The following is an 18,710-nucleotide window of genomic DNA, read 5'->3' on the forward strand; positions in this document are numbered from 1 at the left end:
ACATGAGGCCTTGGGGGGGGGGGGGGGGGCTCTGGACTGGGAGGGGAGGGCCGGGGCTACTGCTGCTCATGCCAAACTGTTCTGTGCACTACCTGTTTTTGCAAAGCCATCTTGGTTTAAATTGAACTTTGTTCGTTACTGAGCACGTTAGTTCTTCCTCGGCTAGCTAAAGATCTCTAAGACGAAAGTTAGTTTGTAAAACAAAAAAACACATTCAGTTTGGTATTTGACTCCAGACTTAAGTGTAAAGTCTATGAGCTTTGCAATGCAGTCAACCTGGCTATCAGAACCAGGTGGCTTGTAACAGATCTACTCTTAGACGGCTGTGCCATGCCCGAGTCAGGATTATGAATGCGGTGGAGACAGGGCAGGTGTCTGTACGTGTGTCTTCCCTACTGGAGTTCACCATCAATTCACCTAGGCCAGGAACCCACTCTGAGTCGCCTCTGTACCAACCACAGACCCTAACCACCCAGCGTAGGGCACATATAGGGCCCATACCACAGGTATTTTTTGAGGCAGTGGTTCCATCTGGGACCAGCAATGGGCTGGGGCTCCATCAGTCACCCAGAAAATAGCACAAGAGACCTACGCAGTCAATTAGTTTTCAAAAGCTCCTTGGTTGATTCTGGTGCACACCAAGTTTGGAAACCAGTGACCTAGAATCTAGGTCCTAGATGACCCAAGAATGTTCTTCAACTCCAAAATATCGTCTTCCTCTAAGAATGTAGGAAAATGTTTCCAGATTTACAATTAACAGAAGAGTATCCAGAATACTGAACAGATTCTATGTCAGTAAGAACAAGATAATCCAATGGAAAAATGGACAAAGGACACTGATGATCACTTCAAAGAAAAATAAGATTGGTCAATTAACAGGGAAAACGCTTGATCTCTTCAGGTATCAGAGAAATGCAAATTAAAATGAGATCACCATTTCTTTCCCATCAGACAGACAAAAATTAGACCAGTAACATCCACAGCATAGAAATTCTCAAATACTGCTGACAGCAGTGTAATTTGACACAGCCCTCGGGGAGGGCAAGATGTTACTATTTCTTAAAATCCAAAGGGATTGCATGTTCTAGATCTCTACAGTGGCGGTGTACACATTTGTCAAATCTCATCAACAGTGCACTTAGAATTGGTATTTTACTGTATGCAAATTTTGACTCAATAAAGCTGATTTAAAAAAACGTAAAAAGCAAATATCCTTCAACCAACAATTCTACCTCTAGTGATCTCTAGAGATGAACCTATGTGTAACGTAAATGAGGATATTTACTAACTCACCGTTTGTAGTAGAAACTGAAAACCTAAATGTTCATCACAAAAAAGGTAGTTTACACAGATCTTGTAGTAAGCAGAAAAAAACAAAGCTGTCTCTATGTAGACATGTTAAGTGTTCCATATCATAACAAATGACATAAATGTATTAAACCATTTCTAAATGGAGTTATTTTTGTATGTACGTAACCCTGAGAAACATTAACATGGTGTCTATCTTTCCAGACAATAACTGATGCCTCCACAAAGCCGAGGAAGACACTTTATCTGCAATCTGAAATAGACAAAGTTTTTAAACAGTAACGATATACAGATGTATTACTTGTACTGATAAAAGTAAATGAAAGCAGAGTGGCGGGAAAAAGCCACTTACCCGTGTGACATCTACCTGGCCAGGCAGAATCCCACCTGGCCCTCACTGGCCAGTCTTTGTTACCGGTGAGAGCACTTTAAGCCCCTTAAAAGAGCACCAGCTAAGCCCAAGGGATTACGATAATCTTAAGAAGGATGAAGAACCTTAGCACAGATGATCCTCTTTGACCTGCTGTGAGTCAACAGGACCACCAACCTTCTAAAATATGCCAAAGAAGGGGCTGACACAAGCCAAGAAGCCAGAAAGGGCAAACCAGGCCAGTGTGGTTTGTGGGCCTCACTGCACAAAAGGCACCAAAGCCTCATCTTAAGCAGAAAGCCTCTCCCAAAGGGCCCTGGGAGGGCTTTCTCAGCCCACCAATCACAACTTGCCAGCACTTTCAAAGTCTCTGGTCTGTGCTCAAATAACAGCTTTATTAAGAATCTGATTTCTCCGGAAATTCCCAGTGAGAGTTATCCAGTCCTCATAAAACTCACAGGAAACAAGTATCTCCAAATTCAATTATTCTGTGTTTTTTAAGTCTATATTCTATTTTTAAAGAATAAAACTGACCTAAAAGAATGTGGAAAAGAATAATGATAATATTGACCATCACAACAACCAGGCAACATCTACTGAGTAATTCTTCTGTGACACGCACTGCACTAAGCTCTTTAGATGTCATTTCCAGTAATCACCTCCCAAATCCCGCTTTTACAGAAACCAAGGCAATGTGGTTAAGTAATTTGCCCAAGGTCCCAGGTTAGTGAACAGCAAGACTTGAAAAGTGTACCCCTGGGCTACACAGCTGCTGTACTTGACATCTGACCCAGTTCTTGGTGGAGCCTCCATAGGAGCACTCCAAGACAGGCAATGTTTCCGCCTTGATGCTAATGTTCTACTTTATTCTTATCTAGCATATAACCACTATCACAGTCAAGGCATACAACATTTCTGTTTCCTAAGAGAGGAAAGTAAAACTTGGGAGAGCTTAAACAACATGTCCACGTGACAGACTACCAGGTGGGTGCCCCCACACCAGCACCCACTCGCTTCTACCAGACTCCAAAGCCTAGGAAGCCTTTATTCTCCCTATCAGACCAACTCTCAAGGTCAGGTAAGAGCTTGGTGAAAGTCAGCTCAACTACCAAATTGATACCCAGAGCTCTTATGCGTCACTGACTCTTCAGAAAACCATGACACTGAGGACCGCCACCAGGGGATATCCCCAACCATGATGGGGACATTTTTATCCCAAGCATCTTTTTAACAATGCAAACAATGGTAACTGCTGCTCCTTTGTTGGACTAGTTATTTCAAATGAGATCACGGCTGGCCAGATACCTGATAGATGAACTCATCAATGATATCCCAGAGCCACTGGTTGGGTAGTTCAAGGGGAGCAGGACCATCGGCATCTGCGTGGGAGATCACAGCAAAGTCAGATGCAAACTATGCCCACTTGGTAAGGCTATATATAGAATACATTTTCTAATTTTTCTCTTAAAAAGACCATGAATAACAGGACATCCCCCCTTCCACTTGCATATTAAAATTCTGCTAACAAAAAGCTAGAGGCCAGCACTGGGCCTCATCACAGCCTCATACCCTTAGCCAAACTCAAACTCACTAAGAATGTAGTTGAAGAGATTGCAGTAGTTGTAGTAGGATTCAAATCTCTGCTCCAAGGAGGGCCCTCCCTGTAAAAAGAAAGGAGACATCAGCACAGATGTTTAATTTAAATGTGTTTTACTCAGGGCCCCCGGGTGGCTCAGTTGCTTTAGCATCAGACTCTTGATTTCAGCTCAGGTCATGATCTCACGGTGAGTTTGAGCCCTACACTGGGCTCAGTGTTGACAGCATGGAACCTACTTGGGATTCCCTCCCTCCCTCCCTCCCTCCCTTTCTCTGTGCCCCTCTGCCTCCCTTGCATGAGTGCTTTCTCTCAAAATAAATATTAAGAAATAAAATATATGTATTTTACTCATGGTCTACCATGACGGCTAAAGACCCATGAGAACTGACGGTGACTCTCTCCTTCTGAGGATGCAAAGAGCACTCAAGTCAGAGGGAAGACCGTAAGAGCTAGAGCAGTTCAAAGGGGCACTGAAAATCAGACCGTAATGTTCAGGTTTTACGGCAACAACCCCAACTGACCATTAAAGAACAAGCATGCAGATCTAGCGAAGCAGAAAGACAGAAGTACTGGGGCGCCTGGGTGGCTCAGTTGGTTAAACGTCCCAACTTTGGCTCAGGTCATGATCTCACAGTTCATGAGTTTGAGCCCAGCGTCAGGCTCTGTGCTGGTAGCTCAGAGCCTAGATAAAGCCTGCTACAGATTCTGTGTCTCCCTCTCTCCCTCTCAAAAACAAACATTAAAAAAAAAAGAAGGAAAGAAAGACAGAAGTACTAACAAAAGCAAAAAGGTAAGATCACAGTGCTCAAAGAATGGTGAGAGCAGATAACACTACACTAGGCTACACGAGACTAGAAGAGGCCAGGAATGTAGAGGTCTTTCAGGTCAACAGAAATCTAGGCCAGAGGGGTCAGTAAATCCACCATCGCCTGTTTTTGTCAATAAAAAGTTCAACTGGAACAGAGCCCTGCACTCACTGTCTACAGCTGTTACAAAGGCAGTGCTGAACACATTCAACAGAGACCATGATGGCCTCAAAGCCAAAAAAAACCTATCTGGCCCTTTATAGTGAAGGCTGCTGACCCCCAATCTAGACTTCATGTTGCTGGCAACGGAGAACCACTGAAGGTTTCTGAGCTGGGGAATAACACGATGCTATCTGTAATGGGGGAGAAAGAACACAGCCCTGGAGTTTTAGCCCCACTGCTTACTGAGCTTCTGACAAGGTACTCGATGTCTCTGTAGAATGAGACTATGTCGTAAAAGTGCCCGATATAGTTAAGTGTTCTTTCAATGAAACGCCCCCACAAGATTTAACACTGGCCATATATATGAATGTACCCCATGTGGTACCTAATGAAGAGGTTACAAGATCAATAAGCTTCTGCTGAATCTTTATTACAGACCAAAGGTAAGATTGGACGTGGTAGAACCACTTGTACTATGGGTTCTGATGCCATGGTCTTCCCAAGAAAGCCGTGTTATGTAGGCTAGCTAGACTCAGCATGGCCCACACAGTACCTGAGCCAAAGCATCAAGTGTAGGAGGGAATCTTCACTTTCTCTCAAAGTAGTGAGAGCTCTCACTGGGATGCCAGAAAAACACGGTCCCTGCAGTACTCTGACAATGGGAACGCCTCCAGCCGGCACTCACGGTGGCTCCCACGGCAAAGCAAGAGCTCGCTAGTCAGGTCAAGCTGACCCCTCAGGGGGACGAGAACTGAATTAACTGTGAGCAGGCAGAAATACTCTAAGGAGAGATCATGGTGCCAGTTTCCTTCATTTACACATGCACACGCATGCTCCAACAATTAGCCTGTCACCATCAGTGACGAGGCACGGGATTACAGCCGTGAACAAGATCAAGTCCATGCCCTGGCGGAGTTTTACCCTCTAGCGGGGGTAGCAAACAAAAACCTAGTAAACAAATAATACGATGTCAGCTAGTGACGTACATACGCTCTGAAGTGTGGCCAGGAGGATGGCCCGAGGATGGCCAGGAGCCCAGGAAAGGAGGGGAAGCCAGATCAAGCAGAACTATGACTAAGACTTGGGATTTTATTCTAAGTATGATAGCAAGTCACGGTAGGATTGGGAGGCAGGGTGTGACTTGGTGAGACTATGTTTCAAAAGGATCATGCTGGTTACCAGGTGAGAATAAACTCTAGTAGAAGAGTGGAAATGGACACCAGGTAAGCAGCTACACAGTCCAGGCAAGAGACGATAACGCATTGAACTAGGATAGCAGCAGTGGTGGCGGTGATAAGTGGGCGGTTTCAAGAAGTATGTTGAAGATAGAGCTGAACAGGATTTGCTGCAAGGCTAGAAGTCAAGTGAGACAAAAGTCAAGAAAGAGGCCAAGGTTTTCACTCCAAGTCACCTGGGTGCACGGTGGTATTATTTGCGAGTTGGCTGACATGGGAAGAACAGGTTTAAAGGGAAAAGAAAACTTCAGTTTGGGGTATGTTACACTGAAGATGAGATGACCAGAAAGACAACCAAGTGGAGACGTGGAATAGGTAGCTGGATATGCAAGTATGGATTTAGAGACACTGGGGCTAATAATAGAGATTTTTAGTCATCATGTGTATAAATAGTACAGATCGTATTTTAAGAGACTTAGGTCATTCTAAAATTCAGAAATCAGAGAAGAATCAAACAGGTGCCCAAAGTAGGGGGAGAACACTGGTACTCCAATAAGACAGGCCTGAGTTCAAGGAGTCTGGCCACTTACTAGTTGTATGAATTTGAGAAAAACCACCTCAATTTGCCTGCTTTGCAGGATTACGGTGAGGATTAGAACATAGATGCATGTCAAGTGCCAAGCATTATGCTTGACACACGGTGACAATTTCACGTATGTTTCAGAGTCGAAGACTCCACGGCAATGCACTGGAGTTAAAAAAGCAAGAACATCACAGGCAGGGACAAAAGAAGGTGCTCAGGGGGCCCCAGGGTGGCTCAGTTGGTTAAGCATCCAACTTCAGCTCAGGTCATGATCTCACAGTTCATGAGTTTGAGCCCCGTGTCAGGCTCTGTGCTGACAACTCGGAGCCTGGAGCCTGCTTCAGCTTCTGTGTCTCCCTCTCTCTCTGCCCCTCCCCTGCTTGTGCTCTCTCTCTCTCTCTCAAAAATAAACAAACATAAAAAAAAAATTAAGAAGGCGCTCAGGAACACACTATTAGGATGGCATCCTACAACCCAATCAATGTGATGAGTGCAAGTCAGAAACTGTGGGGATGGAGACATTAAAACGGACAGCAAAGCTATCACCTATTACAGTTTGTCTGGAATAGATACCCAGCTTGCTAGATTCAATCATTCCCTCTGTTATTATTATTACTATTTTTTTTAGTGTTTATTGTTTTTTGAGAGACAGAGAGAGACACAGCGTGAACAAGGGGAAGGGCAAAGGGAGAGGGAGGGAGAATCCGAGGCAGGCTCCAGACTATGAAGCAGGGCTCGAACCCATGTACTGTGAGATCAGGACCTGAGCCGAAGTCAGACGTTTAATTTACTCAACCACCTAGGCACCCCATCCCCCCACCGTTATGTCTTAAAAGAATGCTGAGAACACATGCCAACCACTCTTGGACACCGAACCAATATAAACCAGCGGTTGTGTTCCAAACGCAAAAACGACACGCAGTTTAAAACAACGCCAACAACACTTAGATACTCACACTGACTTTGGCATATATGTGCCTGTAGTATAATTCTTTGTACAAAATCAGGAAGACAGCATCTGAAAGAGATGGCAAAGGGGTGCTTTAGTAATCCACAAACAACCAGGGTCCTCAGGCAGTTCTAGCCCCTTTGAAGGGAATAAAGGGATAAACATGATTTAAAAGACTAAACAACATCTACATCTTATTTATTTTTTTTAAACGTTTTGGTTTATTTTTTTTTAACGTTTATTTATTTTTGAGACAGAGACAGAGCATGAACGGGGAGGGTCAGAGACAGAGAGGGAGACACAGAATCTGAAACAGGCTCCAGGTTCTGAGCTGTCAGCACAGAGCCCGACGTGGGGCTTGAACTCATGAACCGCGAGATCATGACCTGAGCCGAAGTCGGCCCCCCAACCGACTGAGCCACCCAGGCGCCCCGACATCTACATTTTAAATTTTAACCCTTACACCCCAAGAATACGTGCAACAAGAAAATTCACCTTGTTTTATCTTTCAATCTCATCTTCATCTCATTCAGACTCATTTCCCGTCATCATTTAAGATATTTTGCCATCCAGTTGTTTAATAAACCAACATATAAATAAATAGTAACAGCTCCCAAGAAAGCAATGTCACATTATCAAAATCGGAAATATATGGGTATCTTTTATTTAGAAATCCTATTTAATTTTTTTATATTTATTTTTTTTGAAAGAAAGAGAACACATGGGGAGGGGGGAGGAGAAGGAGACGAAGAAAAAGGGGGGCAGGGGGGAATCCCAAGCAGGCTCCACGCCCAGTGCAGAGCCTGACTCAGGGCTCAATCCCATGACCGAGATTGTGACCTGAGCCAAAATCAAGAGTTGGATGCTTAACTGACTGAGCCACAAATCCTATTTTAAAGAACTTATCTTATTAATACAATACAACCACAAGAAAGAAAGAAAGAAAGAAAGAAAGAAAGAAAGAAAGAAAGAAAGAAAGAAAGAAAGAAAGAAAGAAAGAAAGAAAGAAAGAAGGAAGGAAGGAAGGAAGGAAGGAAGGAAGGACGGACGGACGGAAGGGTTCTTTGGATACTGACACTGAGCAGAAAAGAGCTAACAAAGCAGGCGTGAGACTTCTATCCTTTGGCTAGTAAGGTTGGTCCTTGGCTGGCATCTGGGAACCTGGATTTCAGGAAGGTCCTCACCACCCTGATAAGAGTGGTCTGCTATGCCTAAACTGTGCAACAGTGGTTCATGCTGAACTCCTGCTTTCCTTCTGGGGGTCTGGAATTTTGGTACGTGCTAGGCAGAGGATGTGCCCACATAACCAACACCCAATAAAATCCTTGGACACCAAGTCTGTAAGTAGTCTGACAGACAACTTTTCACACGTCACAATTCCCTGCTTGCTCGAGGAACAGCACATCCCATGTGACTCCACGGGAAGGGACTGCTGGTAACATGCACCTGGTTTCCGTTAGATTCCTGTCTATGTCTTCTTTCCCCTTGCTGATTTTGCTCTGTATCCATTTGCTGTAAACCTTCATAGCTGTGGATACAACTATACCAACCACCAAACCTGGGGGTGGTCTTATAAATCCTGGAGATACAGGGGCGCCTGGGTAGCTCAGTCGGTTAAGCGTCCGACTTCAGCTCAGGTCATGATCTCGTGGTCTGTGAGTTCGAGCTCCGTGTCGGGCTCTGTACTGACAGCTCAGAGCCTGGAACCTGCTTCGGATTCTGTGTCTCCCTCTCTCTCTGCCCCTCTCAAAAATAAACATTAAAAAAAAAAAAATTAGGGGCGCCTGGGTGGCGCAGTCGGTTAAGCGTCCGACTTCAGCCAGGTCACGACCTGCTGAAGTTTCCGATTCTGCGTCTCCCTCTCTCTCTGCCCCTCCCCCGTTCATGCTCTGTCTCTCTCTGTCCCAAAAATAAATAAATGTTGAGAAAAAAATTAAAAAAAAAAAAAAAATTAAAGGAAAAAAAAAGAAATCCTGGAGATACAGAATACACTCCAAAAATATAATTAACTTTAAAAAGGAAAAAAGGGGCCCCTGGGTGGCTCAGGCAGTTAAGCATCCAACTTCAGCTCAGGTCACGGATCTCGTGGTTCATGAGTTCAAGCCCTGCACTGGGCTCTCTGCTATCAGCACAGAGCCTGCTTCTGATCCTCTGTCTACACCTCTCTCTGCCCCTCCCCCACTCACACACACATTCTCTCTCAAAAATAAATAAACATTTAAAAAAAAGGGGGGGAGGGGCACCTGGGTGGTTTAGTGGGTTAAGCATCTGACTCTTGGTTTTGGCTCAGGTCATGATCTCACGGTTTGTGAGTTCAAGCCCCGTGTCAGGCTCCAAACTAACAGTGCAGAGCCTGCTTGGGATTCTCTCTTTCCTTCCCTCTACACTTCCCCCACTCATTCTCATTCTCTCTCAAAAAAAAAAAAAAAAAAAAAACTAAAAAAATGATTTTTAAAAAAATTTTTTCGGGGAGCCTGGGTGGCTCAGTCAGTTAAGCAGCCGACTTCGGCTCAGGTCATGATCTCACGATCCGTGAGTTCGAGCCCCACGTCAGGCTCTGTGCTGACAGCTCGGAGCCTGGAGCCTGTTTCAGATTCTGTGTCTCCCTCTCTCTCTGCCCCTCCCCCATCCATGCTCTGTCCCTCTCTGTCTCAAAAATAAATAAACGCTGGGGCGCCTGGGTGGCGCAGTCGGTTAAGCGTCCGACTTCAGCCAGGTCACGATCTTGCAGTCCGTGGGTTCGAGCCCCGCGTCAGGCTCTGGGCTGATGGCTCAGAGCCTGGAGCCTGTTTCCGATTCTGTGTCTCCCTCTCTCTCTGCCCCTCCCCCGTTCATGCTCTGTCTCTCTCTGTCCCAAAAATAAATAAACGTTGAAAAAAAAAAATTAAAATAAATAAATAAATAAATAAACATTAAAAAAAATTTTTTTTTTTATTTTTTTCAAGGGAAAGAAATGGCATTTAGTCTATGTAAAAAAGAAACAAAAGAGATATTCCTATTTGCTTATGTATGCATAGACCATCATGGGAAGGATAAGAAAAGAAAGTGGTAGCACTAGACGGCTCTAGAGAAACTGAAGACTTGAGGATGGAAGGGGAGGGGGGTGATTTTTATACCAAATCTCTTTTTTCACTATTAGGCCCTGTGATTACTTTCCTATAAAATTATACACAGCTGACCGTTGAACACTGTAGGGGTTAGGGGCAAGAACCGCCCCCTGCACAGTCAAAAGCCCACACAAATAACTTCTGACTCCTCAGATATTTGACTGTTGAACCTTAATAACCTACTGCTGACTGGGAGCCTTACCAATAACACAAACTGTCAATTAACACATATTTTGTATGCTATGTGTATTAGATCCTGTATTCTTATAATAAAGTAAGCTGTAGAGGAGAAAACATCAAGAAAATTATAGGAGGAAATACATTTACAGTACTGTATGGGAGCAAAAATAATCCATGTATTAGCAGACTCACCTAGTACAAACCCATGTTGTTCAAGGGTCAACTGTATTACAGGACTTTGTAGTTAATACACACAATGTTACATTCTTATAGGCAATATATTAAACAAAGAAAAAGGTCTGAGCACCACAGAAAGTAAACTCTCCGAGAGCGACTTCTAAACAGAGCTAAGTAAATGAAAAGACACTACATGCCCATAAATTAGAAGACTTAAATACAAAAGCAACATACCCCTAATTCTATTTTCAGAGTCAACACCATCCTTATCAAAATCCCAGCTGGCTTTTTGTGAAAACTGACCGGCTGATCCTAAAACTCATATGGAAATCCAAGGGACTCAGAAGAACCAAAACAATCTTGAAAAAGAACATAGTTGAAGGACTTACACTTCTGGTTTCAAAACTTACCACAAAGCTACAATAATCAAGACAGTGTGGCCCAAGCCACACTGGAAAGACACCAAGGAAAGACATAGAGATCAACGGAGTTAAAATGAGAGTCTAGGGGCGCCGGGGTGGCTCAGTCGGTTAAGTGTCCAATTCCTGATTTTGGCTCAGGTCATGATCTCATGGTTCATGAATTCGAGCCCCGCGTCGGGCTCTGCACTGACAGTGTGGAGCCTGCTTGGGATTCCCTCCCCCAACCCTCAAAATAAATAAACCAAAAAAAAAAAAAAAAGGGGGGGGGCTGAGAAGGGCACCTGGGTGGCTCAGTGGGTTAAGCATCCAACTTCGGCTCAGTTCATGGCTTCTAGCCCCACATCAGGCTCTATGCTGACAGCTTAAGAGACTGGAGCCTGTTTCACATTCATTCTCTCTCTCTCTCTCCCCCTCTCTCTGTCCCTTCCCTGCTCGTGCTCACTCGCTCTCTCAAAAAATAAAACATTAAAAAAAAACAAAAAGCCTGAGAGTCCAGACATAAACCCTTACATTTACATGATAACCAATTTCAACAAAGGTGCCAAGACAACTTAATGGAAAAACAGTCTTTTCGAAAACTGGTGCTAGGACAGCTAGTTATCCACATGTAAAAATGTGGAGATGGATCTTCCTACATCACACCATATATAAAAAAGCCATCATAAAGTGAAAGGTGGAAGGAAGCTGCCAGAGAGCCCATTCCCAAGCGACTATAATGACCTCCAAAATTACAGAGGGAAATGGAAACAAGTCAGGACGAAGATCTCAATTTCAGCTTCACCACATTTGAGAGCTCTCTGTCCCCTCTTTGTTTATTCAGCCTTCATTCAACAAGTTCTTTACTAAGGGTCTAAGGTGTACGAAGTCCTGGGGAAACAAAACAGTGAGTGAAAGGCACAGATCATTTGAGCCTCCTAGTGACCCCTGAGTCGCAGGATCCCACCCAGCGCGCAGAACACAAAGAGCTCATACCTACCGTTTCCAACCTGTGGAGCAATGGCTTCAGCCTCAGGCCAGGGTGTATTCTTGAAGAATCTTTCAGTCAACTTGGTCCAGCTGAAAACCAAGCACAAAAATTCTACAAGTCCAAAACAGGAAGGACCTGAGAAGAAGAAACCTTCACATTTTACAGATAAGGACCCAGGCTCACAAAGGGGAAGGCGTCACAGATACGAAGCCAGGGCCAAAGCCCTCCACGTCTACAACTTTCCTATACCCAACTCTGCACCTCAACTTTTCTCAATACGGCAAACACTCCTTTTTATCACTTATGGGGCAGCCGGGTGGCTCAGTCAGTGGGGCTCCGACTTTGGATCAGGTCACAATCTCACAGTATACACGTTTGAGTCCCGCACTGGGTTCTGCGCTGACAGCTCAGAGCCTGAAGCCTGCTTCAGATTCTGTGTCTCCCTCCCTCTCTGCCCCTTCCCCACTCACGCTCTGTCTCTCTTTCAGAAATAAACACTAAAAAAAATTATCAGTTAGGCGACCACCGTGCTCTTCAGGATCATTTCCGGCCTCCGTGTCATGAACTCCAGTCATACTTAACAGCTTGCTGTTCCCTGATCTGATACCTGTTTTAGATACTCCCACCCTTCTCCCTTAGCAATATTTTCCCTACTCTCCTGGAGCACCGTGTCTCCTCCTCCCTTCCAAACTTGGAAGCAAATCCGTCTGTTTGCTGGGGTCTGATGCCATCACAGACCTGCAGCATCCCGCCCAAACACCGCCGCCCACGATGCTTCACAGCCCTACAAGAGGTTTCCGTTCAATTTCCCTCCTGATCCCCTTAGGAGCTACTTCCACTTTCTCCCACTCTCCTCGACTCCCACCTCTCTCTCTTCTCCAGATCTTTCAGTTCGGCACAGAAATGTGCTCAAGTTCCTGCTTCAAGACATGCGACAAAACACAAAGCATCTCAACAACACTTTGTGTCCTCTACACTTGCTACCTCTCCTTGGTCGTCCTCCATTTCTCACCCTCTGCCATCTGGCTCCTGCCTCCACCACTCCACCGAAACGGACCTTGCTGGGGACCACAGGACTTCTCAACTGCCAAAATCAACCGGCTCCTTCCTTGACTCAATCTCACCAGAACACTTAACGTTTGTTGACCCTTCCCTTCTTCAAAGTCTCCTCTCTGGTTTCCTGTGCCTCTTCTCTCTGCTGACTTACTACGTATTTTCCTGACACTACTCTCTACGCCTAGACTATCTAGATTTTCTTTCTGCCCTGTCTCCTTTACCATTTCCTCCCTTTGCCCACTCATCTGCAGAAGAACAAACTTTCCAAGGCGCCAGATGTTCTCCTCACCACACGTTCTCCTATGGAAACGTGTACCACATGCTTGGCTCCAACTGTTTGTCACACGTGATTACTGTGCTAAAGAAATGAATGTCGAGGGGCGCCTGGGTGGCGCAGTCGGTTAAGCGTCCGACTTCAGCCAGGTCACGATCTCGCGGTCCGTGGGTTCGAGCCCCGCGTCGGGCTCTGGGCTGATGGCTCAGAGCCTGGAGCCTGTTTCCGATTCTGCGTCTCCCTCTCTCTCTGCCCCTCCCCCGTTCATGCTCTGTCTCTCTCTGTCCCAAAAATAAATAAACGTTGAAAAAAAAAATTTTTTTTTAAAAAGAAATGAATGTCGAATTTTAATTTCAATTAAAAAAACCAATATTTGGGGCGCCTGGGTGGCTCAGTCGGTTAAGCGTCCGACTTCGCTCAGGTCATGATCTCACGGTCCGGGGGTTCATGACCTGCGTCGGGCTCTGGGCTGACAGCTCAGAGCCTGGAGCCTGTTTCGGATTCTGTGTCTCCCTCTTTCTTTGACCCTCCCCTATTCATGCTCTCTCTCTGTCTCAAAAATAAATAAATGTTAAAAAAAAATTTAAAAAAAAAAATTTAAAAAAAATAAAAAAACCAATATTTAACTCAGTTTCTGGAAAACTTTCAAGTATATTTAGAATTATTTAAGTATGTGAATCTGATTTTTCAACTGTAAATGTTATGAAATCTAAATAGAAGGAAACCTGGGTGGCTCAGTTAAACATCCAACTTCGGCTCAGGTCATGATCTCGCGGTCTGTGAGTTCGAGCCCTGTGTCGGGCTCTGTGCTGACAGCTCAGAGCCTGGAGCCTATTTCAGTTTCTGTGTCTCCCTCTCCCTCTGCTCCTCCCCAACTCATATCTGGTCTCTCTCAAAAATAAACATTAAAAAAAGAAAAGTTAAATAGAGATCAAGTATTTCCAACATATACAAATTGAGTTGTGCTATAAATACAAAATATAGGATTTAGAATGCGTAATACTAAAAAAACTAAAATAACTCATTAATTCTGATTATTTATTTTATTTATTATCAGAATTTATAAATTTATTATCAGAATTTATTTATAATCAGAATTATTTAATTCTGATTATGAGTGGTAATATTTTAGATGTTGAAATAAACTTAAAATTAATTCCCCATCTTTTTACTTATTTTTAAGTCTTATTTATTATTATTATTTTTATATATTTTTATTCATTTTGAGAGATAAGAGACGAGAGAGAGAGAGAGAGAGAGAGAGAGAGAGAGAGAGAGAGAGGGAGGGAGGGAGGGAGGGAGACACAGATTCCAAAGCAGGCTCCAGGCTCTGAGCTGTCAGCACGCAGCCCAATGCGGGGCTCGAACCCACAAACCATGAAATCACGACCTGAGCCGAAGTCAGACACTTAACTGACTGAGCCACCCAGGTGCCTCTAAAGTTTTATTTTTAAGTGATCTCTACACCCAACGTGGGGCTCAAGCTCATAACCCTGAGACCAAGAGTCATAAGCTCCACCAACTGAGCCAGCCAGATGCCCCTCTTTTTATATTTTTTAAACATAGCTGATGAAAAAAACTGTTACACATGTGGCTAGCATTATTATTTCTATGGGACAGCACCGAGCTACACACTTTTAACTAGGAAGATGTGAGGAGGAAGGAAAAAACAGTTCAGGGATTAATTCTATTCACTGATCCAATAAGCCTCTGGCTATTAGTTTTGTCCACCCCTCCTCTCAGTAATGGTTTAAATTCTGCTTCCTTGGTGAAGTCATTCCTGACTATCCTGACCCTAACTGACCTGTCTCATCTCTAATGCCAATTACACAAGGGCAATCCCCTGAAAACCAGTCAAAGCGTGGCTCACCCTGTGATGCATTAAGTTGTGCAGTAATGTGGGGCATCTTGGGGGGCTCAGCTGGGTGAGTGTCCAATTCATGATTTCCGCTCAGGTCACGATCTCTCAATTCGTGAGACAGAGCCCCATGTCAGGCTTCACAACAACACTGCAGAGCCTGCCTGGGATTCTCTATCTCCCTCCCAAGCTTGCGTGTTGCACACGTGCACTCTCGCTCTCTCGGTAAATACACATTAGGAAAAAAAGTCGTGAAGTAATTTAAAAATTGGGCTCTGCTGTCAGAAATGTGCAGGTTCAAAACTCAAGTAGCCATGTGACTTATCCTTTCTGTTCTTTGTTTCCCTCATCCGTAAGATGAGGAAAACAATACTACCTACTTCATGGGGTTACTGAGAAGCGTAATGAGTAAAACGCAGGAAAAGCATTCTGAACGTTGCCTGATTTACACTGGTCGCACATACTACTGTAACTGCTGCTATAATTACTGATCACGGTGTTATTATTTTAGACCCTGTATGAATTTTTTTTTTTTTATTTAATGTTTTTATTTATTTTTGAGACAGAGAGAGACAGAGCATGAACAGGGGAGGGTCAGAGAGAAGGAGACACAGAAACTGAAACAGGCTCCAGGCTCTGAGCTGTCAGCACAGAGCCCGATGCGGGGCTCGAACCCACAAGCTGTGAGATCATGACCTGAGCTGAAGTCAGAGGCTTAACTGACTGAGCCACCCAGGCGCCCCAGACCCTGTATGAGTTTTGGCAATACAGTCCAACAAAGTAACATGTCTCCCCCAAGGAATCACAGAAACCCCTCGGGCTCTCTCTTTTCAGAGAAGTGATTAGACAGCACCCTTTTCAGGGGCTGCATCACTAAACCAGTCCCCCTAGAAAGAGGGTCATTTCAGCCAGCAGTCTGTACCTGTTCTCATAGATGTCTTGGATCTCATACACCTTCTGGTCAATGACGTCGCTGGACACGCGACTGGCCTGCAGCTCATACACCTTCTGGTCAATCAAATCTGAGACGGTTTTGTGGAAATACTGGATGAAGTTTTTGATCACTTCAGGGATCACCTGATACGTCTGCTGTTCATACTGACGTTCATAAGCCAGATCCTGCTTTGGATCTCCTAAAGGTTGGACAGAACAAATACTTTACCAAGTGCTTTCAAACCCACATATCTTACAAAACGAAAGGGCAAGACCATCCTCTAAATTAAAGTCTACAAATCAGGTATAATTCCCTTTTAAGCACTCAGAAATATAACTGTCCCCAACTCACTCTCAATCCCGGTACGCGGTTTCTTCAAAAAACGCACCACTACTTAAAATTATACGTTTGTTCATAATCTCTTTCCTCCACTAGAACCTGAAGCCTAAGAGGGCAAGAACCTTGTACTCAGTGTACCCATGTGGTTATATGTGTGTTAGAAGAGAGAAGATGACTGTGGGAAGGGAAAGTTAGTAGGCACTTAATATTTTTTGGATGAATGAATGAATGACTGCCATTTTCTACCAATACAACAGTGCAAGTTACCAAACTTCTCTGCTCTGTTTTCTCATCTGCCACATGGAGACAACTTTAATTTAGGTACTTTATAGAACTGTTTTAAGGACTAAATGAAACACTTTGGACAAAGTACCTCCAACAATGCACGGCACTTACTAAGTCAAACCAACTCACTACATTTCAGGAAACCCCAACCCCAAAACCTTCCAAAAATACTTCACTTGGGCTTGGTTTGAATTTCTTTAATTTTTCACAAGATTTTCTTCTTCAGCGAATAGTCTGACAAGGAAACCACATCGAGGATAGTAAGCTTTCTCTTCTGAGACTCGGAGGTGGAACATGAAAAAGACCTGGTTTGGGGCGCCTGGGTGGCACAGTTGGTTAAGCGTCCGACTTCAGCCAGGTCACGATCTCGCTGTCCGTGAGTTCGAGCCCCGCGTCGGGCTCTGGGCTGATGGCTCGGAGCCTGGAGCCTATTTCCGATTCTGTGTCTCCCTCTCTCTCTGCCCCTCCCCCGTTCATGATCTGTCTCTCTCTGTCCCAAAAACAAATAAACGTTAAAAAAAAAAAAATGTTTAAAAAAAAAAAAAGAAAAAGACCTGGTTTATTAGGCTCTATACCACCTCCTTCTGAGAACTAATAACTGACTTCACACCGGGACCACGAAGAAAGAGCGTTTAACAGATGCCCGTCAAAGCTGTTCTGAGACCTTCAAAAGGGTGCCAAACCCTAGAAGTGCCTAGCTAGCCAGACAAGTCCATGGTCTCACCTGTGTGCATGTCATAGTCGCCTGGGTAAGCATAGGGATCATAAGCAGCCTATTAAGAAAAGAGACGGAAACGGTCACCAATTCGTGAACCCAAAACGTTCGTTCGACAATGTTTAGGATAAGCAGGGTACTAAGAATACGCAAGTGGATAAAACACAGTCCCTGCCTTGGAGAAACTCACACGCTTGTGAGAGAAGGGAGAATAAACAAGACAGCGATACAACGTTACGGATGCAAGTAAGGTAGAGCAAAGCACAAGAGGCCGCGGGAACCAACGGAGTTTTACAAGGGGCAGCCCAAACCGTTAAGAGCTAAGTTACAGAAACACAGAATCCTTATGGGATTCCACAAGCAGCCTCCGTCTCCGGTCTCGCAAAGGGAGAGAACGAGGAGACCGGACATGCGAAGTGGGCGGGCCGAGACGGGGCTGGTGAGTAGCAGCAAGCCGTGGGAACAGCATGAGGGCCGCGCCCGCAGGGAGGCAGGCCGGAGGCGGTCGCGGCCCGCAAGGGCTCCCAGAGAGGCCCGGACGCCGTCTCGCCGCGGGGCCCAACATCCAAAGAACTCTGCCTCCTTCGCGGAGCTCAGGTCACGCGCAGGGCCAGCCTTACCTCGGACTCATAATCATCAGCGGGATAAGACATGGCTGCGGCACTCACGAACACAGCCAGAGAGAGCGAAAACTGCGGCCCGCGCCTGCGTCGTGAGGCCGGAAGTTCAGCCCCTACCGGGCCTGCCGGGAAACCGGAAGTCTTCAGGGAGCCGCCACGTCAAGAAGGGCGGAAGCGGCAAACACTTGAATTTTTCTTCCTTCTTCAAATAGAGGCTGTATAAGGAAGGGGGGAGTCTGTAGTGCTTGCGCAAATTCAGAAGAAAGAGTGAACTGCTTCGGCATGACAAAGAATGGGCAAAGAGAAACCAGAAATGATGCCACACAAAAGATGGCTGACAGCTTCCTCTGGAGACTTCTCGCAAGAAAGGAAGTTCGGGTATGGGGGCCTGATGTTGGATTTAGGTGTAAGCAGTTTGCCTGCAGCAAGGAATGTTTTCAAATGTTTGGCTTCGAAAGACTAAACTTAGGGGCGCCTGGGTGGCGCAGTCGGTTAAGCGTCCAACTTCAGCCAGGTCACGATCTCGCGGTCCGTGAGTTCGAGCCCCGCGTCAGGCTCTGGGCTGATGGCTCAGAGCCTGGGGCCTGTTTCCGATTCTGTGTCTCCCTCTCTCTCTGCCCCTCCCCCATTCATGCTCTGTCTCTCTCTGACCCAAAAAATAAATAAACGTTGAAAAAAAAATTTTTTTTTTTAAAAAAAAGAAAGACTAAACTTACTGGTTTAGAAGTTGAGACTTGGTCCCATGCAGCAGAGGTCATTGACACAAGGCGCCTGCCAACTTTGGACAATAAGGTTGGAGCAGGCAATGGGAGGCCCACTGTGATGT

At 45.0% G+C, this 18,710-nt stretch overlaps 1 protein-coding gene and 1 long non-coding RNA gene across 2 annotated transcripts in view; both read right to left on the bottom strand.

Moving 5' to 3' along the window:
- Positions 1–18,010, bottom strand: part of EIF3L (eukaryotic translation initiation factor 3 subunit L) — a 29,639-nt gene extending 11,629 nt beyond the window's left edge. Inside the window, exons 1-7 of the mRNA XM_025926805.2 lie at positions 17,885–18,010; positions 17,274–17,322; positions 15,914–16,124; positions 11,813–11,892; positions 6,958–7,019; positions 3,270–3,339; positions 2,984–3,057 (exon numbers count right to left, since the gene is read on the bottom strand). Coding sequence (XP_025782590.1) covers positions 2,984–3,057; positions 3,270–3,339; positions 6,958–7,019; positions 11,813–11,892; positions 15,914–16,124; positions 17,274–17,322; positions 17,885–17,917 — 579 coding nt within the window. The 5' untranslated portion in view covers positions 17,918–18,010. The remainder of the gene's footprint in view (positions 1–2,983; positions 3,058–3,269; positions 3,340–6,957; positions 7,020–11,812; positions 11,893–15,913; positions 16,125–17,273; positions 17,323–17,884) is intronic.
- On the bottom strand, positions 16,732–17,267 carry LOC147578894 (uncharacterized). The gene is made up of 2 exons (XR_015253305.1): positions 17,104–17,267; positions 16,732–16,854 (listed from the first exon to the last, which is right to left on the bottom strand). It is a non-coding gene; the product is annotated as an uncharacterized LOC147578894 (long non-coding RNA).
- Positions 18,011–18,710: the final 700 nt, after the last annotated feature.

The sequence above is a fragment of the Puma concolor genome, chromosome B4 (genome assembly GCF_028749965.1).
Source record: "Puma concolor isolate L17-30 chromosome B4, mPumCon1.1.hap2, whole genome shotgun sequence".
Lineage (NCBI taxonomy): Eukaryota > Metazoa > Chordata > Mammalia > Carnivora > Felidae > Puma > Puma concolor.